The sequence below is a fragment of the Cephus cinctus genome, unplaced genomic scaffold, assembly GCF_000341935.2.
Source record: "Cephus cinctus unplaced genomic scaffold, Ccin1 Ccin1_scaffold0215, whole genome shotgun sequence".
Lineage (NCBI taxonomy): Eukaryota > Metazoa > Arthropoda > Insecta > Hymenoptera > Cephidae > Cephus > Cephus cinctus.
The window spans coordinates 1,519,060-1,538,008 of NW_014332933.1; the positions used below are offsets into that span (position 1 = coordinate 1,519,060).

At 35.9% G+C, this 18,949-nt stretch overlaps 4 protein-coding genes and 1 long non-coding RNA gene across 20 annotated transcripts in view; 2 read left to right on the forward strand and 3 right to left on the reverse strand.

The window, feature by feature from the left end:
• Positions 1 to 3,371, reverse strand: part of LOC107265255 (AP-1 complex subunit sigma-2) — a 9,836-nt gene extending 6,465 nt beyond the window's left edge. For all 3 annotated transcript variants that reach the window (XM_015734534.2, XM_015734533.2, XM_025082384.1), the window contains exons 1-4: positions 3,141 to 3,371; positions 2,893 to 3,071; positions 2,705 to 2,813; positions 2,285 to 2,422 (exon numbers count right to left, since the gene is read on the reverse strand). In XM_015734534.2, coding sequence (XP_015590020.1) covers positions 2,285 to 2,422; positions 2,705 to 2,813; positions 2,893 to 3,071; positions 3,141 to 3,143 — 429 coding nt within the window. In that variant the 5' untranslated portion in view covers positions 3,144 to 3,371. The remainder of the gene's footprint in view (positions 1 to 2,284; positions 2,423 to 2,704; positions 2,814 to 2,892; positions 3,072 to 3,140) is intronic.
• A 19-nt stretch (positions 3,372 to 3,390) lies between these two features.
• On the forward strand, positions 3,391 to 4,737 carry LOC107265254 (zinc finger protein 830). Its single transcript, XM_015734531.2, has 4 exons — positions 3,391 to 3,549; positions 3,696 to 4,179; positions 4,264 to 4,433; positions 4,518 to 4,737. The coding sequence occupies exons 1-4, from the start codon at positions 3,446 to 3,448 to the stop codon at positions 4,657 to 4,659; spliced, it is 900 nt and encodes a 299-aa protein (XP_015590017.1). The 5' UTR covers positions 3,391 to 3,445; the 3' UTR covers positions 4,660 to 4,737.
• Positions 4,738 to 4,943: 206 nt separating this feature from the next.
• On the reverse strand, positions 4,944 to 10,204 carry LOC107265258. Of its 4 annotated transcripts, XM_025082386.1 has the most exons (4): positions 10,091 to 10,204; positions 9,600 to 9,988; positions 7,469 to 7,574; positions 6,982 to 7,326 (listed from the first exon to the last, which is right to left on the reverse strand). In XM_025082386.1, exons 2-4 carry the CDS (start codon positions 9,728 to 9,730, stop codon positions 7,207 to 7,209), a joined length of 357 nt encoding a protein of 118 aa, XP_024938154.1. In that variant the 5' UTR covers positions 9,731 to 9,988; positions 10,091 to 10,204; the 3' UTR covers positions 6,982 to 7,206. The 4 variants fall into 4 exon arrangements, 3 of the variants coding, with proteins under 3 accessions (XP_024938155.1, XP_024938154.1, XP_024938153.1); XM_025082387.1 differs by lacking the exons at positions 6,982 to 7,326; positions 10,091 to 10,204 and adding an exon at positions 4,944 to 5,008 and having other exon boundaries at positions 9,600 to 9,992; XM_025082385.1 differs by lacking the exon at positions 10,091 to 10,204 and having other exon boundaries at positions 9,600 to 9,992.
• On the forward strand, positions 5,002 to 17,755 carry LOC107265253 (glycoprotein 3-alpha-L-fucosyltransferase A). Of its 11 annotated transcripts, XM_015734524.2 has the most exons (9): positions 5,002 to 5,677; positions 6,895 to 6,965; positions 7,966 to 8,046; positions 10,483 to 10,734; positions 10,954 to 11,040; positions 12,810 to 13,226; positions 13,312 to 13,500; positions 13,581 to 13,816; positions 13,898 to 17,755. In XM_015734524.2, exons 4-9 carry the CDS (start codon positions 10,570 to 10,572, stop codon positions 14,244 to 14,246), a joined length of 1,443 nt encoding a protein of 480 aa, XP_015590010.1. In that variant the 5' UTR covers positions 5,002 to 5,677; positions 6,895 to 6,965; positions 7,966 to 8,046; positions 10,483 to 10,569; the 3' UTR covers positions 14,247 to 17,755. The 11 variants fall into 11 exon arrangements, with proteins under 11 accessions (XP_015590010.1, XP_024938146.1, XP_015590011.1 ...); XM_025082378.1 differs by lacking the exon at positions 10,954 to 11,040; XM_015734525.2 differs by lacking the exon at positions 6,895 to 6,965.
• The window catches only part of LOC107265257, a 16,976-nt gene continuing 13,410 nt past the window's right edge, over positions 15,384 to 18,949 (reverse strand). The window contains exons 7-8 of the long non-coding RNA XR_001537162.2: positions 15,671 to 15,943; positions 15,384 to 15,523 (exon numbers count right to left, since the gene is read on the reverse strand). This is a non-coding gene — a long non-coding RNA (uncharacterized LOC107265257). The remainder of the gene's footprint in view (positions 15,524 to 15,670; positions 15,944 to 18,949) is intronic.

Consider the following 18,949-nt stretch of genomic DNA (forward strand, 5'->3'; position numbering starts at 1 on the left):
GGGGGGGGGGACTGCTCGCGCGCTCGGTGGGTTACTAAGGATGCACAGGAACACGTGTTACCAGTACGCTGAATCACTGGTTCGGCAAGCACTGAGGGCAAATATATGATAAATTCGCGATATATATAAGCAAGTAACGACTAGAATTAGTAGTTCGTGTAGAAACGGACGAAGAAGTAGAAATGAAGGAAAAAAGATAATGGCAAATCTGAAAGGAGATTCAGAAGCTGGCAAATCTATGGTGGTTTCCACTGATGGCACTAAGAGACGTATATAAACGTTATACGTGAAAAGCTCTCGAAGATTGATAAAAGAGGCAAGAATTAAGGGGGAAAATAATATAAATTAAAGGGATGATCTCCGAGCGAAGATAAAGGATTAAAATAATTTGCCTTTATACACATATATTATTATGCATCTATACTTACCAATGCTATCTACGATCTAAGAAGCTAACAACTGTGCGTACAATTAATAAGCGAATTTATGATCAACTTTAAGTAGGTTAATCATTCACAATCACAGGAATGCATATCTCTCGCGAAGGACCCTGTTATTAGAATGTTGACTATGTATATATATATATGTATGTATGTAAATATATATACGAATGAATATTAATAATACAAATTATTATGACGAAGCATCAAATTCTCCATTGAAGAGAGTCATTGCCCTAATCGTATGATCTAACTAAAGTTTCATCGTCATAACTTCACGTTGACGTACACGAATTAGTCTATTTAATTAGACATGAGTTTTTTCGCCAAGTTTTTTCGCGTAGACAAGACGAGAACCTCTACGATTATAAAGTTGTACTCTTCAGAAATTCGTCTCGTATTAATTATGTTCGAAACATCGGTTATGTTACGAGGGCACGCGTATGGCATTTTATGTTTAAAAGAAAACGACATTTATAGGAAAAACTTTCTATACTCGGTAACGATAAATACTTCTGGTGTTATTAATACTTTCGTCATGTGCATTAGTTACGAGTATCTCCATGTATAAAGACTGCCATCTTTGGGCTAAATATGTAGAAAACTCAATGAAACTCGTACCTCGCCCTTTTCAATGGATACTCTGTTCATCGTGCTACTCTTACGATAAATATACTATGTATGTCTTCTTTTTGTATTTATTAATATATTTCAGTACGTACGTGCGAAACGTATCGTTATATAAAAACGTTTCGATGGAAGACACTTTTTCAAAATATTTTTCTTTTAACGTAAGAAACTTGCGACGTTGTCCGAATGAGAATGGTGTATGTAGGTTATATATGGAAATTTAGAGAATTTTCGTGACTTTTTTTTTTCTTTCTTTCTATGGAAATGCTGCTTTGTATATATGTATACGCTTTGACTGTAGGGGCAAAAATATATCTAGTACAATACCAAGGAAACCTGTTTTAAATTAAGAACGTAACAAATAGAAAATCTTTTCATTGAGAGGATATTAGACACGCATTAGATTCGATTGTTTTTAGTTCACTCAAGTAAACTGTCATTACAAGTTTGCATGCCTCTACTTGTGACAATTATGTATTATCATTTGTATTGATCACACAGTTGCTTGTGCACTGTTCATGCATGTGATAAAATACACGACACAATATCTCATCAAGATTGTGATTAGTTCCAATATATTGTCAATTTTTAATATTTTGTTAATTGTTTGTTCATCCACAATTTTTCTGTGTCTATTTGGTATGTTGTGTTTTATTATGCGCGTCTAATCCGTATGATTATATTTTTCTAATTAGTCGCGACAGTAGGAAGGATGTAAAATATCTTCCTTTTGCGATTTTGCTTGAATAATTTAATAACTTCTACTGCGCCATGCAATTTGTAGATACTTTAATCTTACGCGATACTCTTTTGGAATTGTTTGTAATTCCCAAACGGATTCTCAAAAAGCACTATTAGCGTATAGTATTCTTGCTGTTAGGGACATTACACATAACTACGAAAGGATACTTTCATGGACCATTTTAGCGATACTTCTAATGTACAATACTCCAGCATAAAATGGGACCTGCCGAAGTTTAATAAATTTATGCATTATAGAAGCTACGTTTTGTTGCTTTGTCATTTACATTAAAAAATATATTCAATCTCAGTAATATATTTTTGTGAAAACTCTGCTAGTTTTTTTATGAATTGTGCTACATATTCCAGCACGCTAAAATGATCCTGGTTATTAAAGAAAGGAAGGGATACGTCAAAACAATGGCAATAAATAAGACAGGTCACAACTCAATAGGTACATTCCCATGACTAACCTCCTGCAGAAGATCCTGTGCAGCAATGGCTTTTAACACATTCTTTTTGCTGGTCTCCTGAATCTCTCCACCGACCAAAAGTTCATCCAGAATAAAGTACGCCTTCTCAAAGTTGAAGATGATATCCAATTCACATACCTGCACATTTTATGAACTCATAAATTTATGTGTCCTTACGAATGACAAGAAATATCAAGACATGTTTTATCAGAAATGGTACTGAACAAATTATTTAGATATGCTATATATATGCTGCTTTAAATTAATCATATATTATAATAAACAAAGTCACAAATAAACAAAATATAAAAATATAAGCAGACTATACCACATAATTTAACAAAACGAAATTATATGTAATCATAGCCAGCAAAACGATTGCTATAGAAAAATATACTTTGTCAAATTACTTATACTTACACTGCCAAAGTACTTATCCAAAAGTTCCACATAACGGTGAATGATCTCCAAGGTGAGTAATTCATTGTCGTTCTGCTCAATTGCACAACAGAAGTATAAACTAGCATATCTGCAATTATTTCAATAAGAATTAAATGAACGTGGAAGTAACTTGTATACATTGAATAAATATAAAGTAGCAAACAAACCTCTTATATACGACCTTGACGTCTTTCCACTCCAGAAAGCTGGACATTTTAGGTTTTCTGGCAAGTATTGTTGTGATCAGTTCCCGTGTAATCTTTTTCTTCAGTTTATCAGGATGGGCGACATACCATTTTTGTAGACGTAACTTTCCTTGGCGACTGAACAATAACATGAATTGCATCTACAACAAGAGAGAATTATTTTCTTGCTACAAACGACCATATGCAAATCAAAGAAAGACGATCCTTACCATTTTGAATGAAGTTCTTTTGTATGTACTAATATCACCAATACTTGATGTTAAATGTCACTGATTATCCAAAATACCGAAAGCCACGACACACGACTAACTATTCGCAGGTACAAACTGGACTGTCCCTACCCTTCTATCATCACTTCCACAAGAAAATTAATTCGGAAACGTTTAACGCCATCTTGCAGTTAATGTCAGAAATGTGTATAGCATAGGAAAAACGAGCATTGGAAAACATAACCTTACGGTCGAGAAAAAAGTTTATATGTGTAATATTGTAGTGCAACAAGAGAACTGTCAAAATGTCATTGAAACGAAAATTAACGCAAAATGATTTGAGAAAGGCTATGAACGATCACAAAAAGAAGATGGGCACAATTAAGAAGATTGAATCTCCACTGGCCAAATATCCTTTTTTGTATTACGTATAATTCTAGGTTAAATATTAGCATTCTCTTGAATCTTAGAAATGTCAGTATTGTTTTTTAAGGATTTAAATAAATGTTTTTATTAATTACATATTGAAGAACAAAAATCCTTAGCTATAAACACGTATTCAGATTCTGGACAACTTATGTGCATCCTGTGTAAGTCTGTGGTACGCAGTGAAACTGTATGGGTTCTTCATTTAAACTCAAAAATGCACAAAGATAATATTGCACTAGCAAAGAAAACAAAATTGGAGCCAGAAAATGTTCCAAAAGTATTACCAGCTACTTTAAAGCGACCTTCTTCTCCTGCACATGAACATACAGAGAGTAAAAAAATTAAGAGCATATTAAAAAATGGAACTCAACCATCGTCACGGTCACAGGGAAACTTGCCAGCAGATTTTTTTGATAAAGCACCATCAGTATCAACTGATTCTACAAGCCTTCAAATATCTAATATCAAAGTAAAATTAGATAACAGTGTTTCTAATGATAATACAGAAAGTCAGAAAGTTGAAGTGGATCAGGATAAGGATAAGGCGAAAGATCCTAGCCAAGCAGCACTGCCTGAGGGATTTTTTGATGATCCTATAATGGATGCAAAGGTGAAATAACTATCCACCCTAGCATTTATTTATTTTAATATGGTGAAATTAAATTAAAAATCTGGAACACCATGTTTGCTATAGGTGCGCAATGTAGAATATAAAGATCCAATAGAGGAAGAATGGGAGAAATTTCGAAAGGAGATCAAAGAAGAAACAGCCCAATCTGCCCAAATTATAGCAGATGACCAAGAAGAAGCAACAACAGAACGACAACTTGATGAAATTGAGGAGCAAATACGTCATTGGTCCAGGTACTGCATTATCTTATATTAAATTATACTTTTCATGTCACAGGTAACTTTATTATTAACAACAAATGCCTTTATCTTCTGCAGAGTTATGGATCTTGTACGACGCAAAGAACAAGTACAAACCACCGACAGGAAACAAGAAAACGTAGACGAGGACGTCTCGAGCGGTGACGAGGCTGAATTCGATGAATTTCTCGATTGGCGAGCAAAGAATTCTTACAAGTAAACTTAAAAATCTCCACAAGAACGACAACACCATCTGTAAATACTAGGATAAATTTCCAAATAAACAGAATACAATATACGTTGTAAAAAGCATTTCTTAAAGTCACCAAAGAGTGCACAAATCTTAGTTAACAAACTCATTAAATTCCTAGATTCCCAACAATACCTATAGCAATCTCATATAATGGCTGAATCCGCTTGTTGTTAAACAGTCGCCATTGTCCCGACAGTGGTCACTATATAACCCTCTAAAGACTACAGCGATAAGAGATGTATAATATTTAAAAGTAGAGAAAAGCAAATACCTATCTACCATCAATCCAGAGTTTCATCTTCAGCATCCATTTAATCTGAAAAGAAAAATTCTTCAAAGTCACCATGAATAGCTATCACAAGGAATTTTTCTTTAATCAATGGAGTGACTCCAGGGATATCGCAATAGAAATGGAATGAAAACGCACGTGGGCGCAGACGCGTGATTTATAGATTTTCCCAACGCGGAGAGTATCAAGGGAGGAGTCGATTCTGTAGAAATGTAAAGGGTGGATGAGAAGCGGGTGGAAATCGGGCTGGGCCGGCGTCGTCACTCCGAAAAGCAGGCCGCTCGCAGAGCCACGAAAATGAGGAGAATCTGTGGAGGTATACATTTCGCGTTCGCGTCATGTGACTAGTGTACTCTTGGATTTTGAGTTGTACCGTTTTCATGGTACATGCTGGTGCTATTGTCGTTCCTCTCATTTCTCAACCCCGCGCCCCACACTTTATGCATGGTAAGTTTCCTCGATAACTTCCACCTTATCGCAACGCACCGCTTTCATGTGTGTCACACCTGTACTGCAGAAGAGGAAGGCTATGCAGTTGTAACTGACAGTGCGGTGTACAATTAAAAAAAGAAAATACGTTATCAGTGCCACAAAAAACCAGTCGAACTAATCAACTCATCAATATATATTTGTATTTTGAAAATCTCTACCCCATCTTTGGTACCTGCCACAGTAATTTTGGAATCGTAAACAAATGTAAGTCATCAACAAATACAATAATTATAAATTCTTAACTAAACACGATTGCCAATATCTTTAACAAACTCATCAATCATATCATTTGGTTAAACAATCATTATCATTCCCATCATTTCTGACTATTGTAAAAGATATTTTTTTTCCTCGCAAGTGATAAAAGCCTACAACGAGTCGGACGTTCCTTACTTTAGTCACACCTATGTATATCAACCAACAGTTACTTATCCACGTACTTCATATAGAAAAATGTCGTCCCTCTTGTTTAACCTTTCAATGGTGGCGCCTTTTTTCCTGCCGCAAGAAACACACGCCTATCCTATCTGTCAAACTGAACGACACCACTAGAAGGTTAAAGATACTTGGTTAATTAGTACTGCGCTAATCTTGACCGAGTTATGTAACATTTTTAATACATATATGGCTATGAAGTAACTAGACATTACGGAACTCGTACTCATACAGAGTTTCTCGAGGCAAACGTAAATATATACTTTTACAAGCTTTCCGTAAAAAGGCTCCATTTATTTTTACAGCAAAGGATTATTGACGCACTGTGTACCGATATATTTTGCGATTTGTTAGTCCACTGATGTTAACTGCTATTACGATAACCATCCTTGACGCGACTACAGGCACAGAGTAGCCTTACCAGTCGCCTATATTACATATATTCATAAGGAAACTCAAAAAATGAGATAATCCACAGTCGAGGAATCTATATTAATTTTTTTTATCACACCAGGAACTTGTGTGGTTTCAAGTATACGGAGATATTTAAATTTTATTATCACGAACCCGTTTACGCAGTCACTTGCCACGTTTCTGCAGCGATTACATTACAATGTGAACCAAGTGGTAATCAAAAGTTTCAATTAAGAACAAGATTATTAAGCCCCTGCTTTTCACCGGATGTATTGTCAAAATATCCAAATACTATAAATTACAAGTCACTATTGTAAAACTAACTGTAAGATTTGACGAACAGAATTGGTTATACAATTTCAACACTTCTTTGTTTGTCCACAAAAGACATAGTATAAAGACTTCATTGTCAATTGACTTCTGAATTATGAAGATCACACACATATATACACATAGATACACGTTATGTCGTTAAGTGGATTCTGTCAAGTATCCATGTGACAGCCAGATCTGTTTTGTTTCAACTAAATGCAAGTCACATGATTTTCTTTTTCAATCCAATCGACTCGAAGCGTGAAGTTAGTCACAAGCTGACAGTCTGCACGTTAATACGAAAAATAACCAAGAATGCTTCGACTGGCACGTGAGTAACTTTTCAAACAATTATTACAATTTAAATATTTCCAAAAGTAGTTTCTGCTTCAAAAATAAATTTCGTTATTATTTTATACCAAATAGAAACGGATATATAAAATAATATATTGTACATATCCGCACTGTATTACTGTTTGGCATAGATAATGGTACAATTCGCGCAATGCAATTATACCTTCGATAACGTGGGTACGGAAAGGGCTTATCACGATATATTTACATAATGTAGATTAGAATCCAGTGCACGTTAATAATACAAGCAGTGTGACGAGTTTTATGGTGCACAGGTTAACGTTGCATGATGACAGAAACGTTGTTAACGTTGCGCCTAATATTAAAAGCGTCAGAACCTGGTGGCGAACACGTGGTCTGTTATTTGTATTATAAGTAGAAAAATTTTTACATAAAATTTCTACGTGTACCTTATGAAGTTTACACCATAGGAAAACTATTAGTTGATTTATTTGAATATTTTATAACGGTTCTACCAACCTCATCCCAGCCACCCGAGCGTCGGACGTTATGCGAGTCACGTTTTTTGTTATAAATTTTTTCTGTGACTTGAAGTTCATCAACCTTGAAGAAATAGTGCTGAGATCTGAAATTATTATGAAATTATGTTCTATAAGCATACGCGATATTTATAAGGCTTCGAGTAATACCAGGAACGTGGGTTATTTAGGAATCTTTTCGTTACCGATTGTTTAATTAATTTATTAAATATTTTGGTATCACGAATTTTTGTAATTTTTGCAATTTATATGGTATTTTATGAAAAAATGAAAAAATTCTTTCACTGATGAGAAAATGAAACGAATTTTATCGTAAGAGTTGACATCGGTGGGCGTACGTGTTATTTATTAATTATCGAAACCGGCGATTAGATAATAAAATATGCCGCAAGTCACAAGCAATCACGTTCGTGTACCGGTATCGAATACAAGTTTTGTTCTATCTTTGAAGTTATTGGAGAACTATATTCTGCGTAGGAGCTGCCAGCCTCAATGCGGTTTCGCCAACTGGACGACTGGACGATCTTACGCAGCAGAGAAGCAGAAAGCCGATTAAAGGTACATGAATCATCCATGTATTCATATGTGTAAGGTATTGAGTAAAAATGATCGGTTGATTAAAACAGGAAGAACGAACTTTGAAAAATTGAAAAAATTTATATTAAAAATTGAATTTGATATTTTTTTTTCATTTGTTTAATTACGTTATCAAAATTGCCTGATAGAAATTTTATTATGAAAATCAATAGGGCCTTCAGACAGGCCCTGGATTTTAATGAAAATTTTTGCTATGATGAAATTGGTCTGTGAAAATTATTTCTACTGCTATTAATGAAAAATTAAAAAAAAAACTAATATTTATAAACCTGAGTATACAGGTGTTGCTGTATTAATAAAATATTGTCATTTCGGGTGTACATTCCGTTAAGTCAAATGCGTCGCAAGTGTTCAACATAATTTAGTGTATCTTTGTAACACGAAGGATCGCAGTGAAACATACACTCATCGACAGTCGCTCAAATAATATCTTAACGACCATCAGTGCTAAGAAAACTAAGCCTGTAGATAAAGCATCTAACTGGTTCTGGGTTATCATATTCGATAACAGAATTTACAAGCAACAGTTATCACGATATATACGTGACGATATAACTATATTTCGATTTGGAATGAGAGATGAGTTTCTCTTCAAATAAATTAGAGTTTGTCAAAATAAATAACTAAAATTCAGCCAAAAATCAGTATCATAATTAGTACATAATATAAATTTAAAAAACTAGCTAAAAAAATATTTAAAAAATTTCAGACTCGGCATAAAGTTAATAATATCGATTAAAAATCTAGACAATAAATAGTAAAAAAAATATCTGATGAATTAAATGTATTAATAAAAAGTAAATAATAGATATAACAGCTTGTATCTTATAGTGCAACAAAATTTTGGTCTAAATTTCTCCGGCTACACCTGCCGATTGCAGTTGATAATATTGTGGGTGAGTGTTATGGTCTATGCACTGTTGATTTTTACATAGATGCTTTGTATATACGATTATATGGACGAACGAGATACGTACGTATGTATACTTGGCGTCATTTATGCTTAGACCTACCTAAGTTTGCTTATTCAAATGAAATGAGTAGGACAGAGATAAAAATAGTTTTGGAGGCCTAGATATTATTGACACTCATTAATCCGTGAGAAAATGGACCGTAATAGTTCGCACGGTGTGCATAGCGAATAAACTTGATGTTTTATAATACTGATTACTGTAAAAGTGACGTGATGGGTGTGATAAATGTTTTTTCCTTATAAAGTTCAATTAAATCGATCATATAAAACGTTAATCGACGAATTTTAATAAATTTAAAAGTGATTTCGTAAAATAATTTTGTACAGACTCATTTCATTCGAGTCTAATGAAAAGTGTGTATTCTGTTAGTCGGCATAAAAATATTTTTTTTTTTTAGGGATAAGTCGAAACTAATTAACCCGACGTCCTAGTTTCATATGTCAATGAAGTATCGGTATAGGTTATATACTGTTTTAAAGATGCCCATGTTATTATATACTGATAGTGTTCAGTATAATCCTTAACCGAAATAATACATACAACTTGAGCCAGTGGCTCAGACGGTAGAGCGTCACTCTTATGACTTTTTCAAAGCTTCTCCCAACGGTCGCGGGTTCAAATCTCGTTCCTGTCATTTTAAAATAAATTAAACTCGAAAACCGTGATAACATAGTTTATTTTTTTATATATTTTTTTAATTACACAATTACGTAGATCGTATTGTCAATGCATTTTAATTCTCTTAGCACGTCAACCAGTGCGATGTTGACGGAGACTCGTCATTGATTGAATGCCATAGATCGTCACTCGTCATACATTGATTGAATGCCATACACCGCTTGGACGTTTCAAAAGAGTTCAATTTTTTGGCATTGCTTCAACATTATATTTTTAACCACGCAGATCAACACTGACAACGGCGTAGACTTCTATAAAATGCGAGGAAATGTTGAATCGATGTTATTTTTACACATTTTTTACGGCACACTATACGTTCGCATAGGCAGCAGTACCCATAACCACCAACTGACCAGAACCACGAAAGCGTTAAAGCATAGCGGATGTCTCGTCCACCCTCCTGTGACACTATACGCCATTCTACCTCGAATAATGATCACGACTGTACATGGACTTTTCAAGTATATTTTTTCTCGTGATCGTATAGTAAACTCTATTCGTAGCGAATATGAACCCGTTAGGCGCACTGACCATACTAAAGAGACGTAAGCGTCTGTTAAAATCGGAACACGTGACACTGCCATAACCTTGGTGCGTGCGACGAAGTAATTTCGCGTCATACGTTAAAAAGCATCGTTTCAGGTCGTTGTGTCAGAATTTCATTTGGATCGTTACGTGTAAATACAATTAAATCTTATGACGGATTAAGGAACTTGCAAATTTTCTTGACAATTTTCAATTTCAGAATAGCCGAATGTCGGGGTGCAAACAGGAACTGGACACGAGTCGGTTTGGTTAGATAGGAGAATTTTGGCCACTTCCGGCGAACGTTATGGGTCTGCCACGCTTATCACTTAAAAGATGCTTCCTCTACGTTTTTTGCTTCACGGGAATGCTGCTGGTCATTATAAACGTACGGCAAAAGGACATTTGGCAGTCCTTGCGAACGAATCCTTCCCAGGTACAGGCAGTTCGTACTGTACCAGAAGCATCGAAGGTACGTTCAATCTTTGTGTACCTATATACATGAAAAATAGATCAGCCATATAATTAACGAAATTGTCGAATAGTCTTGAATTTTTGTATAAAATTAGTGTATGTACGTGCTATTGCGTGAATTGTATTTTTAAGTCATTCACCGGATACGTGATGCTTTTAAAATTTTTTCCTTTTCAATTAAACGCGATTCTTCTTAAATCATAAATTTCGCACGCAGATCAAGCTCGCTTGGTCCTCGAAATCAAAGAGACCCGTGAAGCCATTGCGAAAGCGGGGAAAAGTACCAGAAAAACTTCCGTCCGAGGTACAGTCGCTATGTCAATTGATACAGGGCTGTATTACACTTGTAGTAGCTGTGCTTACAATTAGTATCAAATATTTATATTAGCGCCGTTCAGCTATTGCTATGCTATATGATATCTTATACACTATCATTATCAAATTTCCTATGATTTAATCATAGTCTCGGAGAATCATATTTATTAACCCCTTCGTTGGCATTCACGCAACAGAATCGTACCGTACCCCGTATGAGACTGAGGCAATAGTGCGCAAATTCTGCTTTTATTTGAACTAGCTCGAACTTTTAACGCAAGCGGTATTCGGGGATTTTTCGAGTCCCCGAAACGAAATTTGAAATAAAAATTTGTCAAACTCAAAATCGTTGACAGATAATGACGGGGTTAAAAATTTTTAAAAATATACAATACTTCGATATTGTATTCCTGAAGATATGCCCGTTTTAAAAAATTCTTTGGATACTTCGAATTTAGCACTTTTGACCTCAAATTTAAATTCAGCAGCCAAAAAACGTCGAAGTACAGATTGTTGATAAAAATTTTCAAATTTTCTTTTTTTTCCCAGGCCACCTTTGGCCGAATTCTCCGTGACAACGAAGGAGTCAAACAAGCTACAGACACGTGTTTCACGATTTTCATTTATATTCTTTGCTCTAAATAGTCGAATTTTATCCACGTACATATTTTCATCGCTATTTATACTTGAAAATACATTTACATCTAAATACACAGGACATCTTATCTAACAAGACACAAACACTTGTCTATGCTTCTAATTAATTTATGACGGCCTTGAAAACACATAGAAATTAAGCGTACAAGCTGTTTTGGGGGGCCACTAATTAGTATTGCGACACAGGTATAATATTGACATCGATAAGTAAATGCTGTACAATGAGTCATCAATGTACGTATATTTTCGTATATCGATGCATTAGACCGCCTTAGTCGATCGAAGTCCTAAGCGCTGTATTAGCTGCACCCATTGTTCGTTCGATGTCAATAGGCAGTCAAGAAAGAATTAACGCATTCGATAATGTAGATACACAGTTAGAAAGATCAAAGTACAATTGGAGTAACTCTTCATATTATGCTAAAGTTTTCATAACGTAAAACAGACACTTGCCGTCCATACTTTGTACACATATGTGTGTGTATATATAAATATAAAACATATATATATATATATATATATATATATATATATATATAAAACTTATTACCATAAGTATCCATAGAATAGTTAAGACAGATTCGAATTGTTTAAATATATAATATTGATATATGGAATGAAGAGTTTGTATTTGCAAGTGGGTTACGTTAAACGTTGATCTTATAGATAACAGTATATAATTATACATCACTTTATTAACCTTCGTATACCGGCGCATTGATCTGTCAGACCGACGATTAACGTTTGCTTCGTTTTTTTTTAAACGGAGAATATTAGCGCTTGGTCTCGCTGCTAGCTGCATGGTTCGTGGCTAACTTCAGTTCAGTGCGACGCCAGCGCTCGTGCGTGCAGCACGTGTACCCGTGCACGTGACTTTCGGTCTCGCACGCCGCGCGCGGGTATAAGCGTTACACTATTTGACGCGGATATACGAAGGTTAAAATAGTACAGTAATGTTATTATGAAGATAAAATTATTGTTCTGGGAATAATTAAGTGAACTAGGTATTAATGAAAAGTTTTGTTAAATAATGTATATAATGAGTGTCGAATTATATTTTTTGATAACTACACTTTTTTAATAACGCTCGTTAATTTAAAGGCGTTGAACTTCACTGGTACGATCAACCTGGCGGAGCGTCCGGTGGACTCCTCGGATCCATCGAGAAGGCCGTGGTACATGAAAGGCGGGAGGAGGATGCCATTTCCTGCTGTAAAATCACGTCGCACTGGACGACGATTGGCGAAGCTTTGGCCCGACGAGGACGCGAATGATGATCGCGTGACAAATCAATTGATGTTTATGCCACCGGAATACAATAGGACATACGCGGAGAGTCATCTGAAGAAGATTATGATTCCTCATGGTATGGGCGAAGCCTTGACTGGCCGTGACGTTTTTTTCAACCAAAAATGTCCAGTCAATACCTGCGTGATCACACGTGATAATATGGAGAATGCTGATCTGGTGGTGTTCCAGGATTATATTTCACACGTGGGCCACAGACCTCCGAATCAGGTTGGTTTAGTGTTTGTCAATTTTCTTTTTCAAAACAATATTGCCAAGAGCAGGTGGTCATTGATGTTTTTTTTTTCTTTCTTAGATTTGGATGATTTACTTCCTGGAATGTCCTTATCATACTCAAAATATTAAGAATGCAGCGATTAATTGGACTGGTACTTATCGCAAAGACAGTGACATTGTCGCTCCTTATGAACGATGGCAGTATTATGATCCCAGTGTGACGCAGATAAATCAACATTTCAATTATGCCGCCAATAAGACGAAAAAAGTGAGACCAGTGACTACGGAATGAAGTCCGAGTAATCGTAGATATACGATAATATTATGGGTATTATGTACTTTCTTCAGGTCGCTTGGTTCGTGTCGAACTGTCATGCTCGTAATCAGAGAATGAGGTACGCCAAAGAACTGGGAAAGCATATTCAAGTTGACATTTATGGAGCCTGCGGACCTTTACATTGTCCACGGAGTCAGGCACAGACATGTTTCGATATGCTCGACGTAGATTACAAATTTTACCTCGCCTTCGAGAACTCGAATTGCAAGGATTACATAACCGAGAAATTTTTTGTCAATGGCCTGGGGTGAGTTGCACAGTTTGCTTATATATTTTGTATAAATAATTAATAAAAGGAAATGTAATGTACGTCAACGTTTGTCTTCAGGCACAACGTACTTCCCATAGTGATGGGAGCGCACCCCACGGATTATGCGAGAAGCGCACCCTATCGTTCCTACATTCACGTCGATGAATTTGAATCTCCCAAAGAACTTGCAGAATATCTTTACAGACTGGATAACGACGACGAGCTCTACAATTCTTACTTTAAGTGGAAAGGTACCGGGGAATTTATAAATACGTATTTCTTCTGTCGCGTGTGCGCCATGCTTCACGACGATCGCCCGCCAAAGTCTTACAACGACGTGAACGACTGGTGGCGTGGCAATGGAGTTTGCACTAGCGGTTCATGGAGGGAACACGATGCTGTTGCCATGAGTTCCAGAAACGTTTGAAATTTTTTCTTTAAATGCCAAAAGAGAGCAATCGATAAAAAGAAAAGCGCAAAAGTCATCGCGACGACGTGCGGACGAGACTGGACTTTTGAGTCAATGGTCTATCCAGTCTATCCAGTCGACTCTCCTGTGCTCAATATGCTGTTGTACACTTTGGGATGATTCTTCCAGTTGACGACGACGTAGGTAATCCCTGACTAATTGACGAGCCTACGATGGGAGACTTAACTTCATGAAAGTTTTTCAATGAAACTCAATGAAGAGGAACGAATTGATTTATCAAATTTATTTTCAACGTCCAATGACCAATTACTGTTCTTTGCTGCACAATATACATTTAGACAACTGTGCAAACATATTACATGAGTGCCCAGGAAATTTCCAGCGGCTGATTAAGTAACGAATTAACTTATTTTTATTTTAATCGAGCTGCACCCAGTCGTCACTGATTTGCACAGATCAGTTTCCTTAGTCTGACGACGAGTCAATTCAGCACAAATATTTATTATTTCAGTGTTTGGCACAAATTGCTGTGAGTACTTCTTAAATAGTTCCTAGTACGTTTACATTGTTTTGCATCGATGCACTGGTGACGTTAAGTGATCAGGTTCGCAATCAGTGCTTTTGTATATTTATTTATATTCATCTCTCGACATACGCTTGCACCTATGCTGTTCACATTCCCATAACGTTACTCTGAGATCGAGTAACTCAGTTATTGTATATTGGGCCGGGATATATATGTATATTTGTTTCTTCGTAACGTGTTACGCACAATTATGCGTTTCTACTGTTAGCCATAAGTTTACATTGTGTGCAATATAGTTAACGCAACGCTGGCCATTGTGAAAAAAGTTACAGAAATAAGTAAATTCATGAAAATTTACGCAAGAGTGTATATCATACATATTTGACCTACGTCAAGTACGTTCGCATTACTACCATTGGTATACATAATAATATAAATGTGTACAAACTTGATAGCAGTCATTGAGGCACATAAACATTTGATAGCGTCATAATCATAAAAATATCTTATACGTATACGCAACGAGGTATTACCCGTTTCATTTTCCATTCGTACATTCTTCTGCGATGGTCCATCCGATTCAATTTTAATTAATGAGATTTCAAAGAGCAGTGGACCCGGTAGTTGATCCAGTCAAATCTCGATAAACCTTCCGAGTCATGAAATAGCCCAGATACACTCGAGTCAACTTGTATTCCAAAACAATGATCCATTCCTATCGTCTATCGAGGGTGGTGCGCACAAGCAGCTTAAATAGAATAAAAAATAATATTAATACCTCGTGCCGTATATTATCAGATAAAAGTACCACGCGAACAGCAAGGACGATTTGAAAAATACATCGTCTTAACCACAATCGAGCGTATTCTTATGATACAAGAAAAAAAAAACGTACATATAATAACGTCGTGACGTTCGTCGAAAGCTCAGCGAATTTATAAATTAGTTTATACGTAACTCGTATGTTATTAGTGTGTTTAACGTGAACGTTTGTTTTCTCGAAGTGAAATAATAATATTTGACATGAGTATGCAAGTGAATGTAGTATTAGCTATACGGCAGTTATTGTAGATGTCACTGCTGTCTCGCTGTCCTTAGCCACGTGCAGAGTCATCTTCCCTCGACGAAACATTGAAAATAAATTCCGAGAACGTCATTGCAGTGAAATCTGGAAATATGAAAACGTCCAATTATTTCTGAAAAGTCATTTTTTTCGTAATAACATAAGTACCAACTGTCAACGAAACGAATCATTAAATACGTTATCGAATGAGAAAGGGATACTGCAGGTGGCGACACCTCGGAAAACATTTGTAACCTCACATTGAATCTGTCCGTCCACCGCCACAGGGTGAAACAATGAGTCAAAGGGAAACAAAGGTAAACAAGAAAAAGCTTCGGGTTCATAAAAGCGTACGTGCTCACGTTAAAGGCCCGTAATACATAAAGCATAAAAAGAGTTTGCTACAATTTCACGTAAGGCACGTGCGTAATTACGTGACTCCTCGTTAAAACCGTACGTAACGAACGTATCGTGTCTCTTACCAGTCTTTCTGTTTGTTCTGTCATGCCGATACAATTATTATTCAATGCTACGAGAACGGGAAAGCAGTCGAGCATTTATATCTGCATGTCGTGCAATTACGCCTCACTACGACGAGTGCTATTGACATTTCTATTTGCGGAGACATGTCGAAAACGCGGTTCCTCGCGGAAAACAATACCAAGTAGGTAAATTGATATTGCACGTTGAATACGAAAAATGGAATAATACTTAATAGCGTGATGGCGTAATTAAAAAAGCAAACATCCGTTTTAACGAAATATTATCCAATAAGAATCCTATAAAATACTATTTATCACGAGGGCCAACCAAGGGACGTTCTTACGACGCCTTGACAGTTGACGACCTGACGTCAGCAGCTTCGGATAAATAATCGAATGACTCTAACGCAAAAGTCCGCTTTCTACGAGTATTCGTAGACGCATTTACAAACGTATTAATGATTCGTTTCGTAAATTACAAATGCGTCACGTAATACGTGTATGTAAAATTTACGTATCGCTGGTTTCGCGAGAGTCATTAGCAATTTATCATTGTGACTAATAGCCCGAGAGTTGCTCAATTTGAGCTGTAAATATGGCGGGAAATTTAAAATGTTTTTAAATATGGGTCAATACGACACCGGCTGCGTATTAACAAAGTTTGAATAATTTTTGTGCAATAAAATGTATACACCTAGATAAGGTTAGGCGATTGATATGCTATTTTAACGCGGGGTATTTATCATCGATATTATCGATTGGCTTTATATCGATTTTTCTTCGAAGATCGATACGAATAGGTTGGTAGAAGTCGATTCGAACTTTTGCGATCCGAGACTTGGCGTATAGTGGTAAGTCGAATTGCAGCACGATTCGTTTTCTGGCGGTTCTGTGTAATTGGTGCTGGTTATGGTGCGTAATATAGAAAACGCCGATGACACCTTTTCAGTGTGTGAATCATAGTCGTTAATTTTCGAGAAATAGTCATTCCGATCGCGTACAAATGCGATATACGAAGTGCAAGTGATAAGAAGAGACTGTGCGAAATTTAATCGAAAAAAAAAGGAATAATTAAGTAACGATAAGAATGAAAATCGTAGAGTCAACGATGTTACTGATAACGAGTTATCGTGTCATTAGATAGCGCTATTTGTAAATATTAGCTTACATTACCGAAATTTACATGTTACACGTATGCGAATGAAAATAAGTCCATCGACAACCGGGTATGTAATTTTGAGATTAATTTAAAGATAAAAAAGCGCTTGTGGAAAATTTCGTTATTTTGAAATATTAAAAAAAAATCTATTAGAAAAACCACAAATTCCTATTTCTTTTCCAAAAATTAGGTGCGGCCCTATAATCGGTATTGAAAAAAAAAAAAAATCAGTATTATCCCATATACGACTGATAAGGTATTCCCGTATATCACAAAGTCTCAAACGGTACATATGGTACACCCAAAGAAATATTAAAATCCCTTCTTAGTATGCACCTACCTTATAGAGAACGTGTAATTGGCGAGCGTAATTAATTTTTAATTAACGTCGCAACCTTTATGAAACACGTTAAAGCCCGACCGGGGTACCTAAAATCGATGAAAACGAATCCACAATGATTTCTTCCTCGTACCAACCAAGGACCGCCTCTCTCGGTTCGAATGAATATTTTACCCAGGTGTCGAGCGGGCGCCATATTGATTTGCAATATGGACACGATTCGACTGTACCTAGTGGAAATACCAAAAATAAAAGTACCACGTACAATCCTTCATTTACACCAGGATAAAAGAGCATACGTATAAAAAAAGTCGTCAGTACTTTTTCTTTTCAATATCGTTATAAACCTACCTAAAACCGTGCATCGTACATATTCGTATACATACAGCATATACCTATATAAAATAGAAAAAAAGGGTGCAATTGTATAACTTGCCTTTAATTAAAGTACCGCCGATGTAAATAAAGAATTTCAATAATCAATCTAGCCCTGGAGATAGAAATCTGTTTGATCAGGGAGTGCCCGAAATAAACATGACCCTTAATTCACACGTCCTTGACCCACGATCGCACTTTAAAGAGATACGCGATAAAACACACGATACGCATTAAGGTAATTGTAAACCGTCGGACGGTGACATCTCTGTGCTTTTTAAAGAATTCATTATTTAATTATCCGATGAATAATAATTACTAAGGCACTAACACGTGACAGCAGTGTTTGGGCCATTTCAACTTTCGTACATTACTGTATGTACGTGCATATATATATATATACTATACATAAATATGCATGCGCAATTACGTAACACAATATGACTGGCGTGTTCGCACTTTAACGACACGCACCGAACAATGGTTATTTCATAGATACACAATTTTGAGGATTACTATGCTACGGACTAATGGGAAGTTTTTTTAATTTTTTTTTCTTTTTCCTCTGAAACAAGTACACGTAGATTAATTGCGTAATTGAGAGAGGTCCTATAGAGAGCCACTCGCGATACCATGTAAATGATTCTTTGTAATATATTTTTATTATTATAATAGAATGCGAATAAATGTTACGGTTTCATTGGATTGTGTTTTGATTATTTGAAAACCCACTTTTTTTTTTTTTTTTTTTTTTT